The sequence below is a fragment of the Oncorhynchus mykiss genome, chromosome 7 (assembly GCF_057628025.1).
Source record: "Oncorhynchus mykiss isolate SJ-2025 chromosome 7, ASM5762802v1, whole genome shotgun sequence".
Taxonomy (NCBI): domain Eukaryota; kingdom Metazoa; phylum Chordata; class Actinopteri; order Salmoniformes; family Salmonidae; genus Oncorhynchus; species Oncorhynchus mykiss.
Window position 1 is genome coordinate 20,884,748 of NC_143028.1, and position 22,890 is coordinate 20,907,637.

Sequence of the window (22,890 nt, forward strand, 5' to 3'; positions counted from 1 at the left end):
GAGCTCAGTGAGGTTGGATGGAGAGCATTTGTGAACAGCAGTTTTCAGTTCTTTCCACAGATTCTCGATTGGATTCAGATCTGGACTTTGACTTGACCATTCTAACACCTGGATATGTTTATTTTTGAACCATTCCATTGTAGATTTTGCTTTATGTTTTGGATCATTGTCTTGTTGGAAGACAAATCTCCGTCCCAGTCTCAGGTCTTTTGCAGACTCCATCAGGTTTTCTTCCAGAATGGTCCTGTATTTGGCTCCATCCATCTTCCCATCAATTTTAACAATCTTCCCTGTCCCTGCTGAAGAAAAGCAGGCCCAAACCATGATGCTGCCACCACCATGTTTGACAGTGGGGATGGTGTGTTCAGGGTGATGAGCTGTGTTGCTTTTACGCCAAACATAACGTCTTGCATGGTTGCCAAAAAGTTCAATTTTGGTTTCATCTGAACAGAGCACCTTCTTCCACATGTTTGGTGTGTCTCCCAGGTGGCTTGTGGCAAACTTTAAACGACACTTTTTATGGATATCTTTAAGAAATGGCTTTCTTCTTGCCACTCTTCCATAAAGGCCAGATTTGTGCAATATACGACTGATTGTTGTCCTATGGACAGAGTCTCCCACCTCAGCTGTAGATCTCTGCAGTTCATCCAGAGTGATCATGGGCCTCTTGGCTGCATCTCTGATCAGTCTTCTCCTTGTATGAGCTGAAAGTTTAGAGGGACGGCCAGGTCTTGGTAGATTTGCAGTGGTCTGATACTCCTTCCATTTCAATATTATCGAAATGTGGCAAAAGGTCGCAAAGTTCAAGGGGGCCGAATACTTTCGCAAGGCACTGTATATGTAAGCAAGAGCGGGTGCACGATATCTATGGAAGTCTCCAAGATTTTGCTTGCCTAAGGTAGAGTATCTCATAATAAGCTGTAGACCACACTACCTAGAGTTTTCACCTGTATTTTTCGTAGCTGTCTTACATACCACCACAGACCAATGCTGGCTCTAAAACCACGCTCAATGAGCTGTGTACCGCCATAAGCAACAGGAAAACGCTCGTCCATAGGCGGCCCTCCTAGTGAACAGCGACTTTAATGCAGGGAAACTTAAATCCGTTTAACCTCATTCCTATCAGCATGTTAAATGTGCAACCAGAGGGAATTTATTTTAGACCACCTTTACTCCACACACAGACACAAAGCTCAAAGTACAAAGCTCTCCCTCGCCCTCCATTTGGCAAATCTGACCACGGCAAGCGGTACCTTAACGCCAAGTCTAGGTCCAAGAGGCTTCGGAACAGCTTCTACCCCCAAGCCATAAGACTCCTGGACAGCTAATCAAATGGCTTCCCAGACTATTTGCATTGACCCCCCCCCCCCCCCCCCCCCCCCCTTCTACGCTGCTGCTGCTGCTCTCTGTTATTATCTATGTATATGCACTTTAATAACTCTACCTTCATGTAGATATTACCTCAATTACCTCGACACCGGTGCCCCTGCACACTGACTCTGTACCAGCACCGCCTGTATATAGCCCCGCTATTGTTATTTACTGCTGCTCTTTAATTATTTGTTATTCTTATCTCTTTCTTTTCGGGGGGTATTTTCCTAATTGCATTGTTGGTTAAGGGCTTGGAAGTAAGCATTTCACTGTAAGGTGTTGTATTCGGCGCATGTGACAAATACATTTTGATTTGATTTGTCCGACAATCACACCTGGCAACAGGTGTCGCTTCCTATACCATTCGTGGTGGTCCTCTTTTATGGTAATTCATCAAAATGTCTCAAAGTAAATAGCATGGCGTTATGCCAGGATTTAAGTGCTGAGACTATGATGACACATACTCACAGAAAAAAAACAGTCACCAGTGCAGTTGGCCATTGTTGGCGCGTTGCGCACGATGGACAAGTGTAGTGCACGTCTTGGACACAGCGTTGCGCTCTCCGCATACCTTCTCCAGGAGTCCCCCACCAAATCGCTTCCTCGCCCCACCAAACCCCCCTCCCTACCACAACAGTAGAATAGTAGAGAGACCGTCTACAGTGACAGCCACTCTGCAGCCGTGTGCCCTGCGGCTGGTGTAATAGTGTACAGTGAGTCCGAAAGTGCGACTTCTGAACCACCGGCGCGCTGCCTAACTGCTCAGGAAATTTTACGGAGTTTTCGAAACATAATTTCCCCAAAGGAGTGACGAGATTCTGGAATTACTGGAGTTGTGGACAAGTGCGGGAATAGGTTGTCGCTCAAGAGCAACTCATATTTCGAGGAAGAGCAGACTTTTGAACAGCGGGAGTTCAGGATGGAGAAAGCGTCACTGTTTTTTCCCCTTGTCATTCTACTGATACAATGTAAGTAAACTTTTGCATTTAGGCTATTCCGTATGATAATGAGTTATTCGTGTGTGTGTTTGTTTGCGTGCTTGTGGATGTGTGTAATGCATGTTTGGGTTGATCTATATTGGTATTCTTAATAATTACATTACCGTCATCCCTATTGCTTTTGTATGTGTAATGCCATGTCAGCTGTTTGTGTTTAGAAAAAAATAAGCAATTTTAGATAGGAAAATATTGATAAAGCACAATTTTAAAAAATATATATACATATTATTGTGATCTTACTGTGTTGATGCTTCTAGTGCTTCACACACAAATACAAAAAAGTGAGCAGCACTTGTTTCGGTAGTAATTGGCTTAATTTATTACTTAATCCTCTTCATTATTTTATTTCAACTTTATTTACCTAGGCAAGTCGGTTAAGAACAAATTCTTATTTACAATGACGGTCTAGGAACAGTGGGTTAACTGACCTGTTCAGGGGCAGAACGACAGTTTGTTTTACCTTGTCAGCTCGGGGATTCGACCGTACAACCTTTATGTTACTGGCCTAACACTCTAACCACTATGGCCTGTACTAAAGTTTCCAACGTTGCCGGTCTATCGTATACAGCCTTCCTCACTGTGTGTGCGTGTTATTGCGATGATATTGGGCTACATGCAACTGCAGAAAACAGATATGGACCACTAATGTGGCCTTAAGTTTTTGTTGGAAACAGGCCAGTCTAATCTGGATGTGGGCTATCAGCAGGTCACCATATCGTTTCGTCCCAAATGGCACTCTATATTCCCTTTTATAGTGCACTACTTTTAAAAAAAAAATCAGGGCACATAGTGCTCCGTTCAAAAGTAGTGCACTACAAAGGGTGCCATTTGGGACGATCCCATGGTGTCAGTGAGATGCCAACATTTAGCAAACAAGCCCCCCACCACCACCACCACCAACCCTGACTGGCACAGCTGTTCCTGACAGAGCAGTGCAGGGTTACACACATACAGAGGGGCTTTGTTCTCCTTGGAAGACACACACACACATTCTCTCTGTTTGTCTCTCTAGATCCCTCTCTGTCTGGAAATGGATGTTCTCTTAGATGCTAGTAGCATCTAATTTCCTGTTTATTGCAAAGTCATTTAAAAATAAATGCTCCTTTTTTAAATTCTTGAATTGGAATTTTAGTTTTCTTTCTGAGTTGACTGACTTCAATTTGACCCAACCTTGGTAGGTCTCAGGGCGGGTGGCTCATAGGGTTCAGAGAGGGACAGGTCACCACTCAGCAGACAGAGAAAGTGTTGGCATCATGTCACGGTTGTTATCACGTCTGTGTTATCTCGAGGAGACGCTCCTCAAGGTGGCTGGCGTTCGCCACAGCCGACACTGTGACAACAGTTTCTTCAACCCGGGGATGCTATTGATGGATCCTGACGATATAAAATTAAACTTTCTCGTTATCTCTCTCATTCTCTCCATCTACTTCTTCCTATCTCCCTCCACATCTCATTCTCTCTATCTGTCTCTCTCTCCCTTATCTTCTGTCTCTCTCTCCCTTATCTTCTGTCTCTCTCCTCTCCCTCTCTCTCTTTGTCCATCCAGCCAGGGAGAGACAATGCTCATCCTCACAGAGAAAGAGGGAGTGATGAGGCACACTCCCACTCCCAACACAGCTGCAGTGATAACAGTGTTACACATACTCACAAAGTAACACAGACAGCAAGCAGGGAGGGACAAAATACACAAGGCTGCACTTCCACCGCCTACAGTACTCAAACATCTGAAGGACAATGTGAATAGACAACATGAGTCTGCAGTTTGAATTCATACTGTACTTACGCACATCAAGCGAGAGATCACATTCTGCCACTGATAATGTGTAGGCCTATGTAGACCTAATTGCCTAAATACTCATAACTAGGATTCAGAAGGAGAATTCAAAATCAATGGGACACACATTCAGTTTTTCCGTTTATTTCCTGTGAATCGACTAGATTTGAAATGAAATTGAGTATGCTTCATTGGTTTGCTTCATTGTTTGTCAGCGAGCAAGTTTTTTACGTCTTGTTTCCCAACTTTTGCTCTGCTTTCCTGGCCATTTAAGATGGCCGCCTCCACCCTGAGAGGACCTGCACATCCTTTATCACTTCCTGTGCCTCTCCAATGCCTTTGTCTCACTTTCCCTCAATTCTTCCACGTAGACCCGGTTTGCGTCTATATTCCCTACATAGTGTACTACTTTTGACCAGGACCCATAGGGCACTATGTAGGGAATGGGATACCGTTTGGGACGCACTCCTGCCCTTCCGTGGGGGGAAAGCAGGAGACCAGGAGGATTGGTTAGGACCTTTCTTCTGCCCCACCCCACCCTCTGGTCCACTAATAGAACCACAGGAAGTAGTGCAACAAAAAGAAGCTGACTGAACAGGAAGCTAGCGAACTGCTAACAGTGAATGACTCATTTGGTAGTTGACCTCAGTTAAGTACAGTGTAGACCAGTGGGTTCCCCATCCAGGGGTACTTGGCCTATCCAAGTGGGTACTTGATGAGACTCATGAGCATGGGCTTACTGGTAAAATGCACATGAGGGGGTACTTCAGGGGTACTCTCGGCAGAGCAAAATTCAGTTGGTGGTACAGTTTCTGAAAAAGTTTGGGAACCACTGGTGTAGACATGGGTGGTTTAGGTCTTTTGGCGTGATGTTTACCAGTACTGGGCCATGACAGATAGCTTTGTGCTTTGCTGGCCAGCAATTGTCAGTATTTAATGAATTGAGCGGAATGTAGTATTAGGAGGTTATGCAGCGATACAGATGTCATTACAGTTATCTAGTTGAGCATGCATGTGAAAAAGAGTGTTATCTGAATACATCTCAGTATTTACTGAAACAATGGAAGGAAAAATGGATGTTGGCCAATACAAACACAACACAAAATAAATGTGTGTTGTCTGGGTGTGTTAAATAAGTGTCTGTGTAAAGCTAGCCGACTAAACTTAGCGATTTACGATGGAATTGAGCAGCGACTAGTGTGGGCTGACTGGAGCTCCGACGCCACATAAAATTACGCTTTTATCACCACCCAAAGGATAGCAATCAGTTTTACAGGACATTGTCTCATGTTGTGTGCAACAGGAAGTGGCAATTGAATGCAAGCTTCACCATTTCTTTGTTGTTTTTATTGCTAAAACATTTCTAGCCTGTCTATCTCTGGGTAACAGTTGACATGTTATGCCCGACCCGCTCAGTTTTCCACCACAAAACACCAGAAAATGGCCCAAAACAGTAAGAACCTGCTTTTACACTCGATGTTCAATGATTATTTTTGACAAAAAGTTTAGTTCACGTAACACGGTTGACCTTAAAATGAGGGACAGACGTAAATGAATCAATAATGTAAGAAATAATCACCTTCAGAAATTACTTTGTCAAAGCAACAAAATAACTCGGGCTTTACAATGATGGTGAAATGTTGGGGTGGGTTAATGGGTTAATGGGTGGGTTAATAACTTTCTAGAATCATAGTGTGTCAAAATGCTGAATTTTGGCACTTTTTATTTTACCTTTATTAAACTAGGCAAGTCAGTTACGAACAAATTCTTATTTTCAATGACGGCCTAGGAACAGTGGGTTAACTGCCTTGTTCAGGGGCAGAACGACAGATTTGTACCTTGTCAGCTCGGGGATTTGAACTTGCAACCTTCCGGTTACTAGTCCAACGCTCTAACCAACCGCTCTAACCCCTGCCGCCCCAAAGACTTTAACAAGTCTTTATTCATATAATAAAAAACCCAGTGGTGTAAAGTACTTAAGTAAAAAGTACGACTTAAGTAGTTTAGGGGGTATCTGTACTTCACTATTTATGTTTTTGACTACTTTTACTTCACTACATTACTAAAGAAAATAATGTACTTTTTACTCCATACATTTTCCCTGACACCCAAAAGTACTAGTTACATTTTGAATGCTTAGCAGGACAGGAAAATGTTCCAATTCACACACTTATCAAGAGAACACCATTGGCCATCTCTACTGCCTCTGATCTGATGAATCACTAAATATAAATGCTTGGTTTGTAAATGATGTCTGAGTGTTGGAGTATGCCCGTGGCTATCCGTAAATAAGTAAATAAAACAATTCAATTGTGTCATCTGGTTTGCTTGATAAATATAAGAAATTTGAAATGATTTATACTTTTACTTTGGATACTTAAGTCTATTTTAGAAATGACATTGACTTTTAATACTTAAGTATATTTAAAACCAAATACTTTTAGACTTTTATTCAAATAGTATTTTACTGGAGGACTTTTCTATTATTTTCTATTAAGGTTGCTTTTACTCAAGTATGACAATTGGGTACTTTTTCCACCACTGAAAAAAGCTGATTTTCTCCATGGGGTATAGTATATTTTTAAAAGGCTCTTCATTTAATATAACAGGCTTTTAAAATTCAATATTGGTGCACAATTGCTACATAAAATGTCAAAAGGGGCGCAAAAGGCAGTCTTTTCATGGAACCACCCAAATACTCAGTGTGCATGTGTGTTGTACATAACGTTATTGTACCAGTTAATCTCCCCCCCACACACACACACACACACACATACATATGCACATACACACGCAACACGCGCTCCTCCCTCAATGGATGGGCGTTACCCGGGCGACCTGTGGACAGCAACAGGATGACAAAACAATAATCCTGACCCCTGCACCAATCAACCGACAGGAAGGGATGCTCCTATTTCCTGTTCCTGTCTAGATGTACATGTTCAACAAGAGCGACACACAGACACAGCCAGCCAACCAAACAATCAGCCATGAGTCTTCATGCTCCGCTTCCAATTTGGTCCAGAGGAAAAACTGGTTCATAACAGATATAATTGGTTCATACAACATTTACAATTGGTCCATCATAACTGAATATAACTGGTTTCTAACAGATTATAAACTAGTTCATAACTGATTATAATTGCTGATTTATAATTGCGTTAAGGTGTTCATAACTGGTCCTCCATCTTACAACCCTTTCCCCCAACCCCATATGTGGCACCTCTCTCTCTCCATCCCTCAGGCCTCCCCATTGTCCCTGTTACCGTGTCAACAACCACGCCCAAGGTGGAGGTCCACGAGAACTCCGATGCGGTCCTGAGCTGTGATTTTCGGACAGAGAAGGAACAGAATCCTCGAATCGAGTGGAAGAAGAAAGGAACAGATGTATCATTTGTTTACTATGAGGGACACTTCAGAGGTGATTGGCTGTCCTGGCACATTGTCTTCCATCGCTCTCTTTCTGTCTCTTTTAACCCCTGTCCAGAGCCCATCTTCAGACTCTCAGATTTAATTTACGCTCCTCACACGAGGGGAATTCGTTTTAAGAGCCTCATCAACATAAAGCAGAATGTGATGAACATTACAAAGACATTTGTATGAGAAGTTACCAGATGGTTGATGTTAGTTTAAGTAGAGCATTTGTCCTTAAGAAACCTCATCTCCACAACCCCCCTCTTCTCTGTGTTGACCGGTTTCCACTCTCCCAGGAGCCTTTGCGGGGCGTGCAAGGATCAAGGGGGCAACGGTGACCCTACAGAGGGTGACCCAGAAAGACGCGGGCGAATACCGCTGTGAGATCACTGCCCCTCACGACACCATCACCCTGGGGGAGACTAACATCACCCTCGAAGTCTTGGGTGTGTACCACATCGTCTGGCAGACTGAGAGGGTCTGTCTGCCTGACTGAGTGTTCTGAGTGTGTCTGTGTGTTGTCTCAGACATGCTGTTTGTGCACCCCCTTAACCCAGCTGACATTGTGGCTGTACCCTCCTCACAGTGCCCCCCCACACCCCATCCTGTGAGATCCCCAGCTCGGCCTTGACGGGCTCTGTGGTGCAGCTGCGCTGTAGGGACCAGCAGAGCATCCCCCCAGCCACCTACTCCTGGTACAAAGATGACAAGCCGCTGACCCCCTCCCGCATGGCCAACGCCACCTACCACCTCAACCCAATCACGGGCATACTGGTGAGATACTTTTTAAGAACAGTGTATATACAGTCGTTGATTGTTTGGCACAATTTACTCAATGTTCAGTGCATTCGGAAAGCATTCAGACCCCTTCCCCCTTTTCCACATTTAGTTACGTTACAGCTTTATTCTAAAATGGATTAAAAAAAACAATCCTCCTCAATCTACACACAATGCCCCATAATGACAAAGCGAAAACAGGTTTTTAGAAATGTTTGCAAATGTATTACAAATAAAAAACATAAATACCTTATTTACATAAGTATTCAGACCCTTTGCTTATGAGACTCAAAATTGAGCTCAGGTGCATCCTGATTCTATTGATCATCCTTGAGATGCTGGAGTCCACCTGTGGTAAATTCAATTGATTGGACATTTTTTGAAAAGGCACACACCTGTCCATATAAGGTCCCACAGTTGGCAGTGCACGTCAGAGCAAAAACCAAGCCACGGGGTCGAAGGAATTGTCTGTAGAGCTCCGAGACAGGATTGTGTTGAGGCACAGATCTGGGGAAGGGTACCAAAACAATTCTGCAACATTGACTCTCAGACCATGAGAAACAAGATTCTCTGGTCTGATGAAACCAAGATTGAACTCTTTGGCCTGAATGTCAAGAAACACATCTCAAGGAAACCTGGCACCATTGCTAAGGTGAGGCATGGTGGTGGCAGCATCATGCTGTGGGGATGGTTTTCAGTGGCAGGAACTGGGAGACTAGTCAGGATCAAGGAAAGATGAATGGAGAAAAGTACAGAGAGATTGTTGATGAAAACCTGCTCCAGAGCGCTCAGGACCTCAGACTGGGGTGAAGGTTCATCTTCAAACAGGACAACGACCCTAAGCACACAGCCAAGACAACGCAGGAGTGGCTTCGGGACAAGTCTCTAAATGTTCTTGAGTTGCCAAGTTAAAGCCCGGACTTTAACCCGATCGAACATCTCTGGAGAGACCTGAAAAATAGCTGTGCAGTGACGCTCCCCATCCAAAACAAATCAAATTGTATTTGTCACATGCACCAAATACAACAAGTGTAGATCTTACAGTGAAATGCTTACTTATAAGCCCTTAACCAACAATGCAGTTTTAAGATAAATAAGTGTTAAGTAAAAAATGTGAGTATCAAGTTATTAAAGAGCAGCAGTAAAATAACAATGGCGAGGCTATATACAGGCAGTACCGGTACAGAGTCAATGTGCGGGGCCGCCGGTTAGTCGAGGTAATTCAGGTAATATGTACATGTAGGTAGAGTTAAAGTGACTATTCATAGACAATAAGAGAGTAGCAGCAGCGTTAAAAAGGGGGCGCAATGAAAATAGTCTGGGTAGCCATTTGATTAGTTGTTCAGGAGTCTTATGGCTTGAGGGTAGAAGCTGTCAAGAAGCCTTTTGGACCTAGACGTGGCGCTCCAGTACCGCTTGCTGTGCGGTAGCAGAAAGAACAGTTCTATGACTAGGGTGGTTGGAGTCATTGACAATTTTTTTAGGGCCTTCCTCTGACACCGCCTGGTATAGAGGTCCTGTATGGCAAGAAGCATAGCACCAGTGATGTACTGGACCGTACGCACTACCCACTGTTGTGCCTTGCGGTCGGAGGCCGAGCAGTTGCCATACCAGGCAGTGAAGCAAACATGCTCTCGATGGTGCAGCTGTAAAACTTTTTGAGGATCTGAGGACCCATGCCAAATATTTTCAGTCTCCTGAGGAGGAATAGACTTTGTCATGCCCTCTTCACGACTATCTTGGTGTGTTTGGATCATGATAGTTTGTTGGTCATGAGGACACCAAGGAACTTGAAGCTCTCAACCTGTTCCACTACAGCCCTGTCGATGAGAATGGGGGTGTGCTTGGTCCTCCTTTTCCTGTAGTCCCCAGTAATCAACCTGACAGAAATATTTGAGGATCTGTCAGATCGAAGAATGGGAGAAACTCCCCAAATACAGGTGTGGCAAGCGTGTAGTGACATCCCTGGGAAGACTCAAGGCTGTAATCACTGCCAAAGGTGCTTCAACAAATTACTGAGTAAAGGGTCTGAATACTTTAAATGTGATATTTCAGTTATTTTTTGCAAGCTGTTTTTGCTTTGTCATTATGGGGTATTGTATGTAGAATGATGAGGGGAGAAAAAACGATTTAACTCTACAGGATTGGTGGGTCCCCTGCGGGACAGGTTGAGCTAACAGAGGCTAATGCGATTAGCATGAGGTTGTAAGTAGCAAGAACATTTCCTAGGACATAGACAAATCTGATATTGGCAGAAAGCTTAAATCGTAGTTAATCTAACTGCACTGTCCAATTTACAGTAGCTATTACAGTGAAATAATACCATGCTATTGTTTGAGGAGAGTGCAACGTTATTAATAAACCAATTAGGCACATTTGGGCAGTCTTGATACAATATTTTGAACAGAAATGCAATGTTTCACTGGATCAGTCTAAAACTTTGCACATACACTGCAAAATCTAAATTGTGCCTGGGCTGGAATAATACATCATGGCCTTTCTCTTGCATTTCAAAGTTGACGGTACTAAAAAAAAAGAAAACACACGTTTTTTTCTTTGTAGTGTCTTTTACCAGATCTAATGTGTTATATTCTCCTACATTAATTTCACATTTCCACAAATTTCGAAGTGTTTCCTTTCAAGTGGTATCAATAATATGCATATCCTTGCTTCCGGTCCTGCGCTACAAGCAGTTAGATTTGGGTATGTCATGTTAGGAGAAAATTGAAAAAAAAGGGGCGGATCCTTAAGAGGTGTTAATCCATTTTAGAACAAGGCTGTAAAGTAACAAAACATTTGGAGAAAGTCAAGGGGTCTGAATACTTTCCGAATGCACTGTATGTGCCAGTAAAGCAATTTGAATTTGGCAGAACGAGGGCCCAGCCACACCCACAGACTGTGTGAGCCACACTAGGGCATCGAGATTATTATTTTTACCTACTACACTGGAAGTGTAATTTTTGGCCAGCGAGAGCAATGTGCAAGGTTCTTTATCCTGTTGTGAGCTGCGGGATTGAAAATAGAACCAAAGTATAACTTACAGCTCACTCACCTACAGCTCACTTACGCCCAAGTTTCATGGAGATTAATAGGAGCGCCTCACGTTCTGTACACTGTAAGTTATGCATCCGATGTAGCAGGCCTCCATTACATACTCCAATACATGGAGGTATAATCAACCACTAACACAGTATATGATAATACAAACCTCAGTAAGACACTGAAACCTTAGTTACAGTTCAGACCAACAGTGGCCACCTCAGAAATCAAATCAAATTTTATTGGTCACATACACATGGTTAGCAGATGTTATTGCGAGTGTAGCGAAATGCTTGTGCTTCTAGTTCCGACAATGCAGCAATATCTAACAAGTAATCTAAAAATTCCATAACAACTACCTAATACACACAAATCTAAGTAAAGGGATGGAATAAGAATATATACATATAAATATATGGATGAGCAATGACCAAGCGGCATAGGCAAGGTGCAATAGATGGTATAAAATACAGTATATACATTTGGGATGAGTAATGCAAGATATGTAAACGTTATTAAAGTGGCAATATTAAAGTGACTAGTCATACATTTATTAAAGTGGCCAATGATTTCAAGTCTGTATGAAGGCAGCAGCCTCTCTGTGTTAGTGATGGCTGTTTAACAGTCTGATGGCCTTGAGCTAGAAGCTATTTCCCAGTCTCTCGGTCCCAGATGCACCTGTACTGACCTCCACCTTCTGGATGGTAGCAGGGTGAACAGGCAGTGGCTCGGGTGGTTGTTGTCCTTGATGATCTTTTTGGCCTTCCTGTGACATCAGGTGCTGTAGGTGTTCTGGGGGGGAAGGTAGTTTGCCCCTGGTGATGCGTTGTGCAGACCCCACCACCCTCTGGAGAGCCCTGCGGTTGTGGGCAGTGCAGTTGCCATACCAGTTGGTGATACAGCCCGACAGGATGCTCTCAATTGTGCATCTGTAAAAAATTGTGAGGGTTTTAGGTGACAAGCCAGATTTCTTCAGCCTCCTGAGGTTGAAGAGACGCTGTTGCGCCTTCTTCACCACACTATCTGTGTGGGTGGACCATTTCAGTTTGTCCGTGATGTGTTCGATGAGGAACTTAAAAGTTTCCACCTTCTCCACTGCTGTCCCGTCGATGTGGATAGTGGGATGCACCCTCTGCTGTTTCCTTAAGTCCACGATCATCTCCTTTGTTTTGTTGACGTTGAGTGAGAGGTTTTTTTCCTGACACCACACTCCGAGTGCCCTCACCGCCTCTCTATAGGCTGTCTCGTCATTGTTGATGATCAAGCCTACTATTTTTGCGTCGTCTGCAAACTTGATGTTGGAGGCGTGCATAGCTATGAAGTCAATGGTGAACAGGGAGTACAGGAGGGGGCTGAGCACACACCCTTGTGGGGCCCCAGTGTTGAGGATCAGCGAAGTGGAGATGTTGTTTCCTACCTTCACCACCTAGGGGTCCTAGGAAGTCCCAGGACCCAATTGCACAGGGCGGGGTTGAGACCCAGGGCCTCAAGCTTAATGATGAGCTTGGAGGGTACTATGGTGTTGAATGCTGAGCTGTAGTCAATAAACAGCATTCTTACATAGGTATTCCTCTTGTCCAGATGGGATAGGGCCGTCTTCAGTGTGATGGCGATTGCATCGTCTGTGGACCTATTGGGGCGGTATGCAAATTGAAGTGGGTCTAGGGTGACCGGTAAGGTGGAGGTGATATGATCCTTGACTAGTCTCTCAAAGCACTACATGATGACAGAAGTGAGTGCTCTGGGGCGATAGTCATTTAGTTCAGTTACCTTTGCCTTCTTGGGTACTGGAACAATGGTGGTCATCTTGAAGCATGTGGGGACAGCAGACTGGGATAGGGAGAGATTGAACATGTCCATAAACACACCAGCCAGCTGGTCTGCGCATGCTCTGAGGACGAGGGTAGGGATGCCGTCTGGGCCGTCAGCCTTGCGAGGGTTAACGTGTTTAAATGTCTTACTCACATCGGCCACGGAGGAGAGCCCACAGTCCTTGGTAGGCCGCATCGGTGGCACTGTATTATCCCCAAAGCGGGCAAAGAAGGTGTTTAGTTTGTCTGGAAGCAAGACGTCGGTGTCCATGGCTGGTTTTCTTTTTGTAGTCTGTGATTGTCTGTAGACCCTGCCACATACATCTCGTGTCTGAGCCATTGAATTGCAACTCTACTTTGTCTCTATGCTAACATTTTGCTTGTTTGATTGACTTGCAGAGGGAATAACTACACTGTTTGTATTCGACCATATTCCCAGTCATCTTTCCATGGTTAAATGAGGTGGTTCGCTCATTCAGTTTTACGCGAATGCCGCCATCTATCCACGGTTTCTGATAAGGGTAGGTTTTAATTGTCGCAGTGGGTACAACATCTCCTATGCACTTCCTTATAAACTCACTCACCGAATCAGCATATAAATCTAAATTATTCTCTGAGGCTACCCGGAACATGTCCATGTCAGCGTGATCAAAACAATCTTGAAGCATGGATTCGATTGGTCAGACCAGCGTTGAATAGTTCTTGTCACGGGTACATCCTGTTTTGAGTTTCTGCCCATAGGAAGGGAGGAGCAAAATGGAGTTGTGGTCAGATTTGCCGAAAGGAGGGCCTTGTATGCATCGCGGAAGTTAGAGTAGCAGTGGTCCAGTGTATTAGCAGCGTGAGTGCGACAATCAATATTCTGATATAGGTCGCTTCCCTTTGGTCAGACATCAACCCATATAGACCCTTAAGTTCGGAAGCACACTGGTATACTCTAGACCAATTGCACAAAAAAAACTATACAGGTTCTGTGCATCGTATCATCTTCCTCTCTCTTTTTCTTTCCTGTGAGCCCTCCATCTGTCTCTTTCTCTCTCTGGCAGGAGTTTAAGACTGTGGCGAGAGGCGACACGGGACAGTACAGCTGTCTGGCATCCAACAAAGTGGGGCCGCCCAAGATGTGTGAGGCTAAACACATGAAGATAGGTGAGTGTGTGTGTGTGTGTGTGTGTGTGTGTGTGTAATTCTAAGAATGATTGTGGTTCATATTAGTGTAGTTTTGTCTTTACACAAACTAGCGTGACTCTCGTGTTTCAAACCCCATTGATATGGTCTATAACCAACACACTTACAATACCAGAGCTAGTGTTATGTCTTGTAAAATCCCAAGAGTAAACAGTACTGTGAGGAGCACGTTTTTCTATACAGGCATGTGTCTATGGAATAGCCTCCCCCTGGAGATCAAGCAAAGAAAAAGTAGAAATAGCTTCAAAAACCAGGCAAAGGTTTTCATTTGGATAAGGTTGTCTAAGTAAGAGAAACCCCTCCACTGCCCCTTGTGCCCCCTACTGCTGCTGGTCAGGTGTATTTATTTTAATGATAGGTACAATTAATATATTGTTTTAATGTGAAATTAATATGGTTGATTTAAGGTTAGGGAAAGGTGCAGTGAATAGTGCCACTTTTTAGGGTGTCAATATAAATGATTGTATTTATGGTTGTTTGTAATTTTGTCTTGCCTTTTTTTAATCGTTAAATGTGTTATTGTTTTTACCACCGGGGACCACTTTGGAAACAAGCGTTTTAATGAATACTTTCAAGTGATATCCTCTGGGTCCACATTGTACATGTTGTTGTATATGTCTGTTACACAAAATAAATTCAATTCAATTGTGAAGTGTAGGTATATAGGCATAGAATTGTACAATTGGTCTTCTGAGCTTCTAAGCTAAGAAACCATTAGAACAAATGGATACAACAAAAACAGTAAGGAAAGAAATAAAACTAGTTTTTCAGAAAGAAAAAAAGAAAAGACCTCTTGAATAACCCCCAGAAGGAAAACCGAGCCGTGGCTTTTGTGGAGTGATAAGTAATGGTGCATCAAGGGTGACTTGTCGATGTGCTCAGAGGGTCCCTGGTTCGAGCCCAGGTTGGGGCGAGGAGAGGGACAGAGGCAAAGGTTTTTAGCTTTAAATAGGGAAGAGTACATTTTTGTAATTTCCCTTGGGTAGGTTCATTTTTCGGAGGAAATCTTAAATGGGAGATGTTTTAACCAAGGAGGGGCCTGCACTCAAACAGGCATTAATTCACTTATTCCAATTGATTCTGTAGCCAGAGAAGGCACAAAACAAATTAATCAGATCCACGATATCTCGGATACTGGCTTGAGGGTTGGTTATATAGAGGAGAATGTCATCTGCGTGTAGAGAAATGTTATTTGAGGTGTCCTTAGTATTGTAACCAACTAGCGTGACTCTCTCACTCTCTCTTTCAGAGGATGTAAACATGGCAGGGGTCGTGGCTGCGGTCGTGGTCATCTGTCTGGTCATCGCCATTTGTGGCTTCGGGGGGTACTATGCACACCGTAATGGCTACTTCAGCAGTGAGTCTGTCTGTCCATGAAACATACAATATGTCTGGCTCTCTGTTAGAAAATATAATTTGCACTCACTTCCTCTTACTTTCTGTCTCCACTCTCCTCTTCATTTCTATCCAACTCCAGAACACAGAGGAAGGTAAGAGTTGTGTCCTTAAATCCATGAACGATTATCCCAAATACAGTGGAGACACCCTGACACTGAACACATCTGCGTTGCTGTGTAACTACTACTGACTAATAGAGGTGTGTGCGTTTTAATGTTCTGGGTAAGTTCAGTCGAGAGCGACAGGTGTGATTGAGCCCAGCAGTGCAAAAGCCTGTCTCTTCTCACAGAGAGAGAGAGAGAGACACAAACAGGTATTTTATGACCCAGTTAGAAAAACTAGGTTTGTTATGTTATTTTGACTGACTGACTCTAGATTAGGCCAGTTAGATGACTAGGAATAATCTCATGATTATTTTTAATGAATTACAAAATAATAACAATAATGAGTCATTGTTTATCGAGGGAAGTCACATTGTGATTGACATCTCCTTTTCAAGTGAACTGCTAATTCATGACTGCTAATAAACCCCCCTCCCGGCTGAATTGTGATTCACTTACCCCCTCTGTGTGGTCGTGTTTGTTAGTAACCCTGAGCATGGTGTGTGAACCTCATCCACCCCTTCACTCAACTTTGAACCCCCCCCCCCCCCCCCAGGTCCTTTTGGATCCCTCAGTGTCATGGTGTGGCCCACATCAGCAACCAGGACCTCCATAGAACAAAAGACAAGTGAGTCTGACCCACAGACAGATTCGAGTAATAGATTTAAAAGTAGACAAGAGTCCTTGTACAGAAAAAGTTGCCCTTTCCACTCCATAGGACCGTGTCCTGTGCTGTGTTTGATGTGGTGGTGTTCTTTTGATAGATGTTTTTACTGAGACCACAGCTGCATCACATTTAGGAAGCCCCCTCCCTCTCGCTCCCGCCACTCTGTCAAACAATCTATTGTCTTTATAAATGCCTCTGTCTTCCAGGACTAATGCCAACTACAACCCTCCACCCCAAGACGTGAGTGTTTTTCCTCAGATTTTCTCTGTTGGTGTATTCATGGATGGGTATGATGTTCACAGGAAATGTTGACTTGAGCATTACCCCCTTACATGTGACATTTTCTAGATAACATTTTACAACCATATTAAAAGACAATTTGATCATTTCTAGTATAATTCTCTTGGCAGTAGTTGTAAGTAAAATTCTCCAAATGGTTACTAATAATGGAGAAAAAGACCTGAATTGCAGTAGTTCTGACCGAAGGAAAATATGCTATTGTTTTCTCTCGCTCAGCCTGCGGACTTCAAACACACCCAGTCCTTCATGCTGTGAGGACCTCGACAACCCCCTGGAAGACACCACTGGAGTAGTTTCATTCCACCCAAATGAATAGCTCTAAGAATAGTTAATTATATTTTTTGGGACTGACCAACCCTGCTCTCCTCACCCTTGTGGATGGATAGCAAGGGGGGGGACAGACAACTCTGCATAGAGGCCATTTATTCCTCCTGTTTTGCTTTCCCTGGGCCCTCAATGCAAGCCTATTATATTAGTCACATGGTACTCTACTTCTCTCTGGTGGCCAAGTTGTTAAACTACAGCATATCGCCATGTTGTGGTGGACCCATGGAATTACGTCCCACACATGCTCACTTCCCCCTCAACTGGCCAAAACATGAACTACCTAAATCTTATTTTATACCAAAGACGTGAACATGGCATCTGAGTGTAATATACTGTACATATTTTCTGAAGGCTATTGGATAAGGCTATTGATGTGAATTTAAGGTGAAGTTGTGCATACAAGGTAGCCATCACATTAGGCCTCCCGAGTGACGCAGCATCTCAGTGCAAGAGGTGTCACGACAGTCCCTGGTTCAAATCCAGGCTGTATCACATCCGATCGTGATTGGGAGTCCCATAGAGCGGCGCTCAATTGGCCCAGCGTCGTCTGGGTTTGGCTGTCATTGTAAATAAGAGTTTGTTCTTAACTGACCAATCCATTTTCTTCTGAGGGCAGTACTCGCGTAGATCTCATTCAGTCGGTTTGGATTTTTATTTAACCTTTACTTAACTAGGCAAGTCTGTTAAGAACAAATTCTTATTTACAATGATGGCCTACCCCGGCCAAACCCTAACGACGCAGGGCCAATTGTGCGCCACCCTATGGGACTCCCAATCACGGCCGGTTGTGGTACAGCCTGGAATCGAACCAGGGTCTGTAGTGATGCCTCCAGCACCGAGATGCTGCGCCACTCGGGAGCCCAAAATTAGTCAATGTGGTTAGAGCGTTGGACTAGTTAACCGTAAGGTTGCAAGATTGAATCCAGAGCTGACAAGGTAAAAATCGTTCTGCCCCCTGAACAAGGCAGTTAACCCACCGTTCCTAGGCCGTCATTGAAAATAAGAATGTGTTCTTAACCGACTTGCCTGGTTAAAACAATTAAATAAAAAAGGTGTCAAAATATATTTTAGCATACAGGTAACAAAAAAAAAATCCACATCAAAGTCCATCTGTTTTAAGATGGGAGAAATTGTTTTTTTGTATGGGCCGCGCCCCAATAATAGTAAAGCAGTGTTGGTCAGAACAGGAGACATCCCTGAAAAACACCAGAGATCACAATAGTCTTATGGATTGTGTCCTCCATTTTGAATATTGGCCATCCACTATATTCCTTTCAGAACAGTGCAGCTGAAAGAAAGGAGACACTTTGGGATCGATTCAATCTGTAATGACGAAGTTCAGTGCTATGATTGAAATTTAAAGGCGATGTTCCTATTTTCACAGACTGCCTTCACGTTGAACTCAATCATAAATTACCTTTACATTTCAATTGCGCGGTAGCTCTGAACTTCTGCAATACTAATTGAATTGAGACCTTTGAGATGGACCCCTGCTCACCCGAAGATGCCTACATTTTCTGTGATGCCCAGTGCCTTTCAAAAGTAGTTGTTATATTCTATCTAGGGGCTCTTTTGTAAGTGTTTTCTTGTTTTGTTTAAGCTAAAGTATTATTGTGCTACTGCATTTTTGGTCTTATAGTGTATGTTTCTTGGGCTATGGATGAAGGGGTTGCTGTACGTTTATTCTTTGTAAGATGTTTATTCAGTATTAAAGATTTTCTATCAAAAACTTGATCAATCATTTCTCACCATGTGGTCTTTTACCCACAGCCGCTGGAACAGGGTGGAGTGCCATGAGTCAGGCGAGCGAGACTGTAGTGTGACATCATATGTTATCAATCAAAAAAGCAAGCATGTAAGGTTGAACGTGGTTTGCAAAATCACTCTTACTATAACCCCTTGACTGATTAGCGTAAGAAAACAAAATGTTCTCACATTTAATCCAACTTCATTTATTAAATAGTACATTAATAGTGGTGACATGTAGGACAGGGACAACGTCGTCATGGCCAGTGTTCACTTGGCCACTTCCTGCAGCTGGGGCTCTGGAGAAGAGAGAAGGGAGATTGAGAAATGCTCGGTCGTATTCATTAGTGCATACCGTAGTGAAACACTAACAAGCGTTTATTGTTCCGGTAGTTCCTTTCATGTTTTGTATATATATATATATCTTTTTTTTGTTGTTGTTTGGTGCCTAAAGAATACAACCCTGGTTGAGGGTGAATGAATCCTTTAAAACCACCCGTGTCAAACTCATTTCATGGAGGGCTGAGTGTCTGTGGGTTTTTGCACCTCCCTTGTACTTGATGAATTAAGGTCACTAATTAGTAAAGAACTCCCCTCACTGGTTGTCTAGGTCTTAACTGAAAGGAAAAAACATGCGTACACTAGAACCACCATGGAATGACTGACACCCCTGCTTTTAAGCATAGAATGAGTATGCTACGTAGGGTGAGATGGGGGTAGTATAATTTAGTCTGACTAAGCTACCAAGAAATGCTACTACTGCGGTAGAGCTGGGTGACATCCATATCACAATAATGAGAAATCAAACGACACGTTTGTTCAAATGAATTTACACCCCAGTTACTTTTTCTATTACACTTTAAATGTCGTAGCTATCCATTGTTCCATTAGTAATCGCCCATATTATTTCAAACGTCACATTTCTCTACTGTAGGCAACTTGTCGTTATTAATGATGTCAGTAAAATGTCTGATCATTTTCAGTTAATCGCCCCAGCTCTATACTGCAGTGCATGGCCTTAACAAACCTGTAAATTTGAAGTCAGGGAATTTGGTGAGGTCACCAGTCCCGTATAACCTCTGCAGTTTGGTGATCTCCTCTGAGACACCCTTTTCGTAAGAGGGGCCTGCATCAACAATCCCACCTGCTGCAGCCCTGGAGAAAAGAGAAAGATGGGGAAGGAACCTTTTAAAACAACACTGTAGCATGGAATACACTACTCTGTTGTTTAGGACTGACCCCATTTAGTCGACTTATAATTCTTTATTCGAGCATTAGCAAAAATATTTATAGATATATATCATTGTGTACAAGACACTGGTCTGATTTGCCCCTGTGAGTGGACTAATCCATTGTGGAGGCCGTGGGGATGGTCGCTGTCCACGGTTCTGAAACACGCTGTTGAATTGGCACCTTTTCCTAGACCATGTTACTATGTGCAAAATAGCAAAGTTAACAGGCATATTGGTTAACGAGCATAAAGCGGAGACAGCTGCAGAATGAGGGGAGACATAATAAGGGCAAGGGCTGTTTTCCTAAGAAAAGTGAGGAAACCAACTTATTTAGGTCTAGAAATCAGTAGCCTTACTATTAAATTGCCTGGCTTTATAAATCATGCATATACAGTGGATTTGGAGAGTATTCAGACCCCTTCACTTTGTAGCTGGTTTTCATCAAGGACCTCTGTACTTTGCTCCGTTCATCTTTTCCCTCAGCCTGATTACTGCCCCAGTCCCTGACACTGAAAAACATCCCCACAGCATGATGCTGCCACCACCATGCTTCACCTTAGGAATGGCACCATGTTTCCTCCAGACGTATCACTTGGCATTCAGGAGTTCAATCTTGGTTTCATCAGACCAGAGAATCTTGTTTCTCATGGTCTGAGAGTCCTTTAGGTACCTCTTTTTTTGGCCGTAATGTGCCTTTTTCCTGAGGACTACAACTTTTACTACCATAAAGGCCTAATTGGTAGAGTGCTGCAGAGATGGTTGTCTTTCTGGAAGGTTCTCCCAGCTCCAGAGGAACTCTGGAACTCTGTCAGAGTGACCATTGGGATTTTGGTCACCTCCCTGACCAAGGCTCTTCTCCCCGGATTGCTCAGTTTGGCCAAGCGACCAGCTCTAGGAAGAGTCATGATGGTTCCAAACTTCTTCCATTTAAGAATGATGGAGGTCACTGTGTTCTTGGGGACCTTCAATGCTGCAGAAATGTTTTGGTATCCTTCCCAAGATCTGTACCTCGACACAATCCTGTCTCGGAAATCTAAGGACAATTCCATCAACCTAACGGCTTGGTTTTTGCTCTGACATGCACTGTCAACTGTGGGACCTTATATTGACAGGGGTGTGCCTTTCCAAATCATGTCCAATCAATTGAATTTACCACAGGTGGACTCCATTTGAGTTGTAGAGAATTCTCTAGGATGACCAATGGAAACAGGATGCACCTGAGTTCAATTTCAAGTCTCATAGCAAAGGGTCTGAATACTTATGTAAATAAGGTATGTTTTTAATACATTTCTACGAACCTGTTTTCGCTTTGTCATTATGGGGTACTGTGTCTATATTGATGATGATTTTAAAAATGTAATCCATTTTAGAAAAAGTCTGTAGCGTAACCAAATGTGGAAAAGGTCTGAATACTTTCCAAATACACTGTATATCTACAGAAATAAGAAAGATCCTGCTTCAGTTGCCTGTTTGAGTGTTTGTTTAATTGCCTACTTATTCCGTGAGCACCAAGCATCACGCAAAGACATGTCAAGGAAGCCCTACCGTTGTTGCAGTGGGTGAGCTCAAGAAACCACATAACTAGTCAGCCCTATAATTATAATACCCTATAACGAGGCAGACATATATAACCTATAAAAACACATTCAGCATCCTATGCGGTTCATGGATCTTGCCATCTAGGCATATAGGACCGGGTTCAGAAGGTGCACAACATTGTGGAACGTTCAGATAGAAATATATAATGTAGAATGAACACGACTGACATGTACTGTATAATCAAGAATCAAGTCTGCTAGCTCTGTTCTCCGACATTTTTATTTGCAACATCCCACAGCGTTCGCCTACTGAACATATGGCCCTGCCTTCTGCAAATAGCTCTGCAGCGCTAAAAGGACGTGCAGACTCCCTGCCACCATCTCTGTCATGACATCCCGGGTCATTCCACATAAGCCTAGCTAATGTATAGCCTACCAACATGAAGAAACAAGTAAGTTAGCAGTAGTGACAATAGGTCAAATAGTGCGGTTATTTATCGCACTCACTTGCTCTTGGTGCTGTAGTCGCGGATCTTGTCTAGGAATAGTTTCTGGATAGGGTCCAGGTCCTTGGCCCGGTTGAAGAGGACAGCAGACAGGCCGAAATTCCTGCGCAGTGTCAATGACACCGCGGAGCGCAACAGCGAGGACAGCCGGAATAGTTTACGAAGCGCCATACTGTCAAACGGAGAGAGGGACAAATGACAACTGTTAAGTTTGACAGTGACGCTACCAAACTGAACATGTAAATTACTGGCGATAGATAAACCGTGCGTGTACAGTAGCTAGCTGAAGTTAACGTTACTAGCTAGTTAACGGTTCCTCGCTAGCTGGATAGCTGACGGCGGTAACGTGGCTGTGGGAACTAGTGGGAACCCAACCCTGTGCATATCTTCCATACACCCATCTGAGGCAACAAAAATACATGACCCTAGCTAATTTACAGTATTTTGGGGGAAGTTGCAGTATTAGTCGACTCTCTTACCGGCTGGCTATGACTTGTATTAGCATGAATATGACGAACATGTAAGATTTGGCGTTAATACAATGAAAACGATTATAAGGCGTTTAATTCCACTGTAAAAACACCACTCACCTTGGATTTGACACTCGTTGACAGTGATTACTTCCACTGTGATAAACCGCTTTGCATTGTGGCTATTTTTCAATCGGTCGCGTTCGGGAACATCAACGTGCGTCCTGGCTGCG

General features: G+C 43.4%; 2 protein-coding genes across 2 annotated transcripts; one reads left to right on the forward strand and one right to left on the reverse strand.

The window, feature by feature from the left end:
- Window positions 1–1,860: 1,860 nt before the first annotated feature.
- Window positions 1,861–18,894, forward strand: jam2a (junctional adhesion molecule 2a). Its single transcript, XM_021608961.3, has 10 exons — window positions 1,861–2,339; window positions 7,388–7,564; window positions 7,854–8,003; window positions 8,144–8,331; window positions 14,231–14,333; window positions 15,622–15,729; window positions 15,850–15,862; window positions 16,428–16,499; window positions 16,745–16,778; window positions 17,055–18,894. Exons 1-10 carry the CDS (start codon window positions 2,291–2,293, stop codon window positions 17,091–17,093), a joined length of 933 nt encoding a protein of 310 aa, XP_021464636.2. The 5' UTR covers window positions 1,861–2,290; the 3' UTR covers window positions 17,094–18,894.
- A 207-nt stretch (window positions 18,895–19,101) lies between these two features.
- On the reverse strand, window positions 19,102–22,807 carry atp5pf (ATP synthase peripheral stalk subunit F6). The gene is made up of 4 exons (XM_021608962.3): window positions 22,778–22,807; window positions 22,189–22,359; window positions 19,939–20,066; window positions 19,102–19,210 (listed from the first exon to the last, which is right to left on the reverse strand). The coding sequence occupies exons 2-4, from the start codon at window positions 22,356–22,358 to the stop codon at window positions 19,182–19,184; spliced, it is 327 nt and encodes a 108-aa protein (XP_021464637.2). The 5' UTR covers window position 22,359; window positions 22,778–22,807; the 3' UTR covers window positions 19,102–19,181.
- Window positions 22,808–22,890: the final 83 nt, after the last annotated feature.

Excerpts from the sequence above, each read along its gene's own strand:
- jam2a (XM_021608961.3), top strand. The coding sequence starts at position 2,291 with ATGGAGAAAGCGTCACTGTTTTTTCCCCTTGTCATTCTACTGATACAA. Across the intron at positions 2,340-7,387 it reads TGTCATTCTACTGATACAAT|GCCTCCCCATTGTCCCTGTT; the intron begins GTAAGTAAACTT and ends TCCATCCCTCAG. Across the intron at positions 7,565-7,853 it reads CTATGAGGGACACTTCAGAG|GAGCCTTTGCGGGGCGTGCA; the intron begins GTGATTGGCTGT and ends CCACTCTCCCAG.
- atp5pf (XM_021608962.3), bottom strand. The coding sequence starts at position 22,358 with ATGGCGCTTCGTAAACTATTCCGGCTGTCCTCGCTGTTGCGCTCCGCG. Across the intron at positions 20,067-22,188 it reads GACTACAGCACCAAGAGCAA|GGCTGCAGCAGGTGGGATTG; the intron begins GTGAGTGCGATA and ends TCTTTTCTCCAG. Across the intron at positions 19,211-19,938 it reads CCCTGACTTCAAATTTACAG|AGCCCCAGCTGCAGGAAGTG; the intron begins GTTTGTTAAGGC and ends TCTCTTCTCCAG.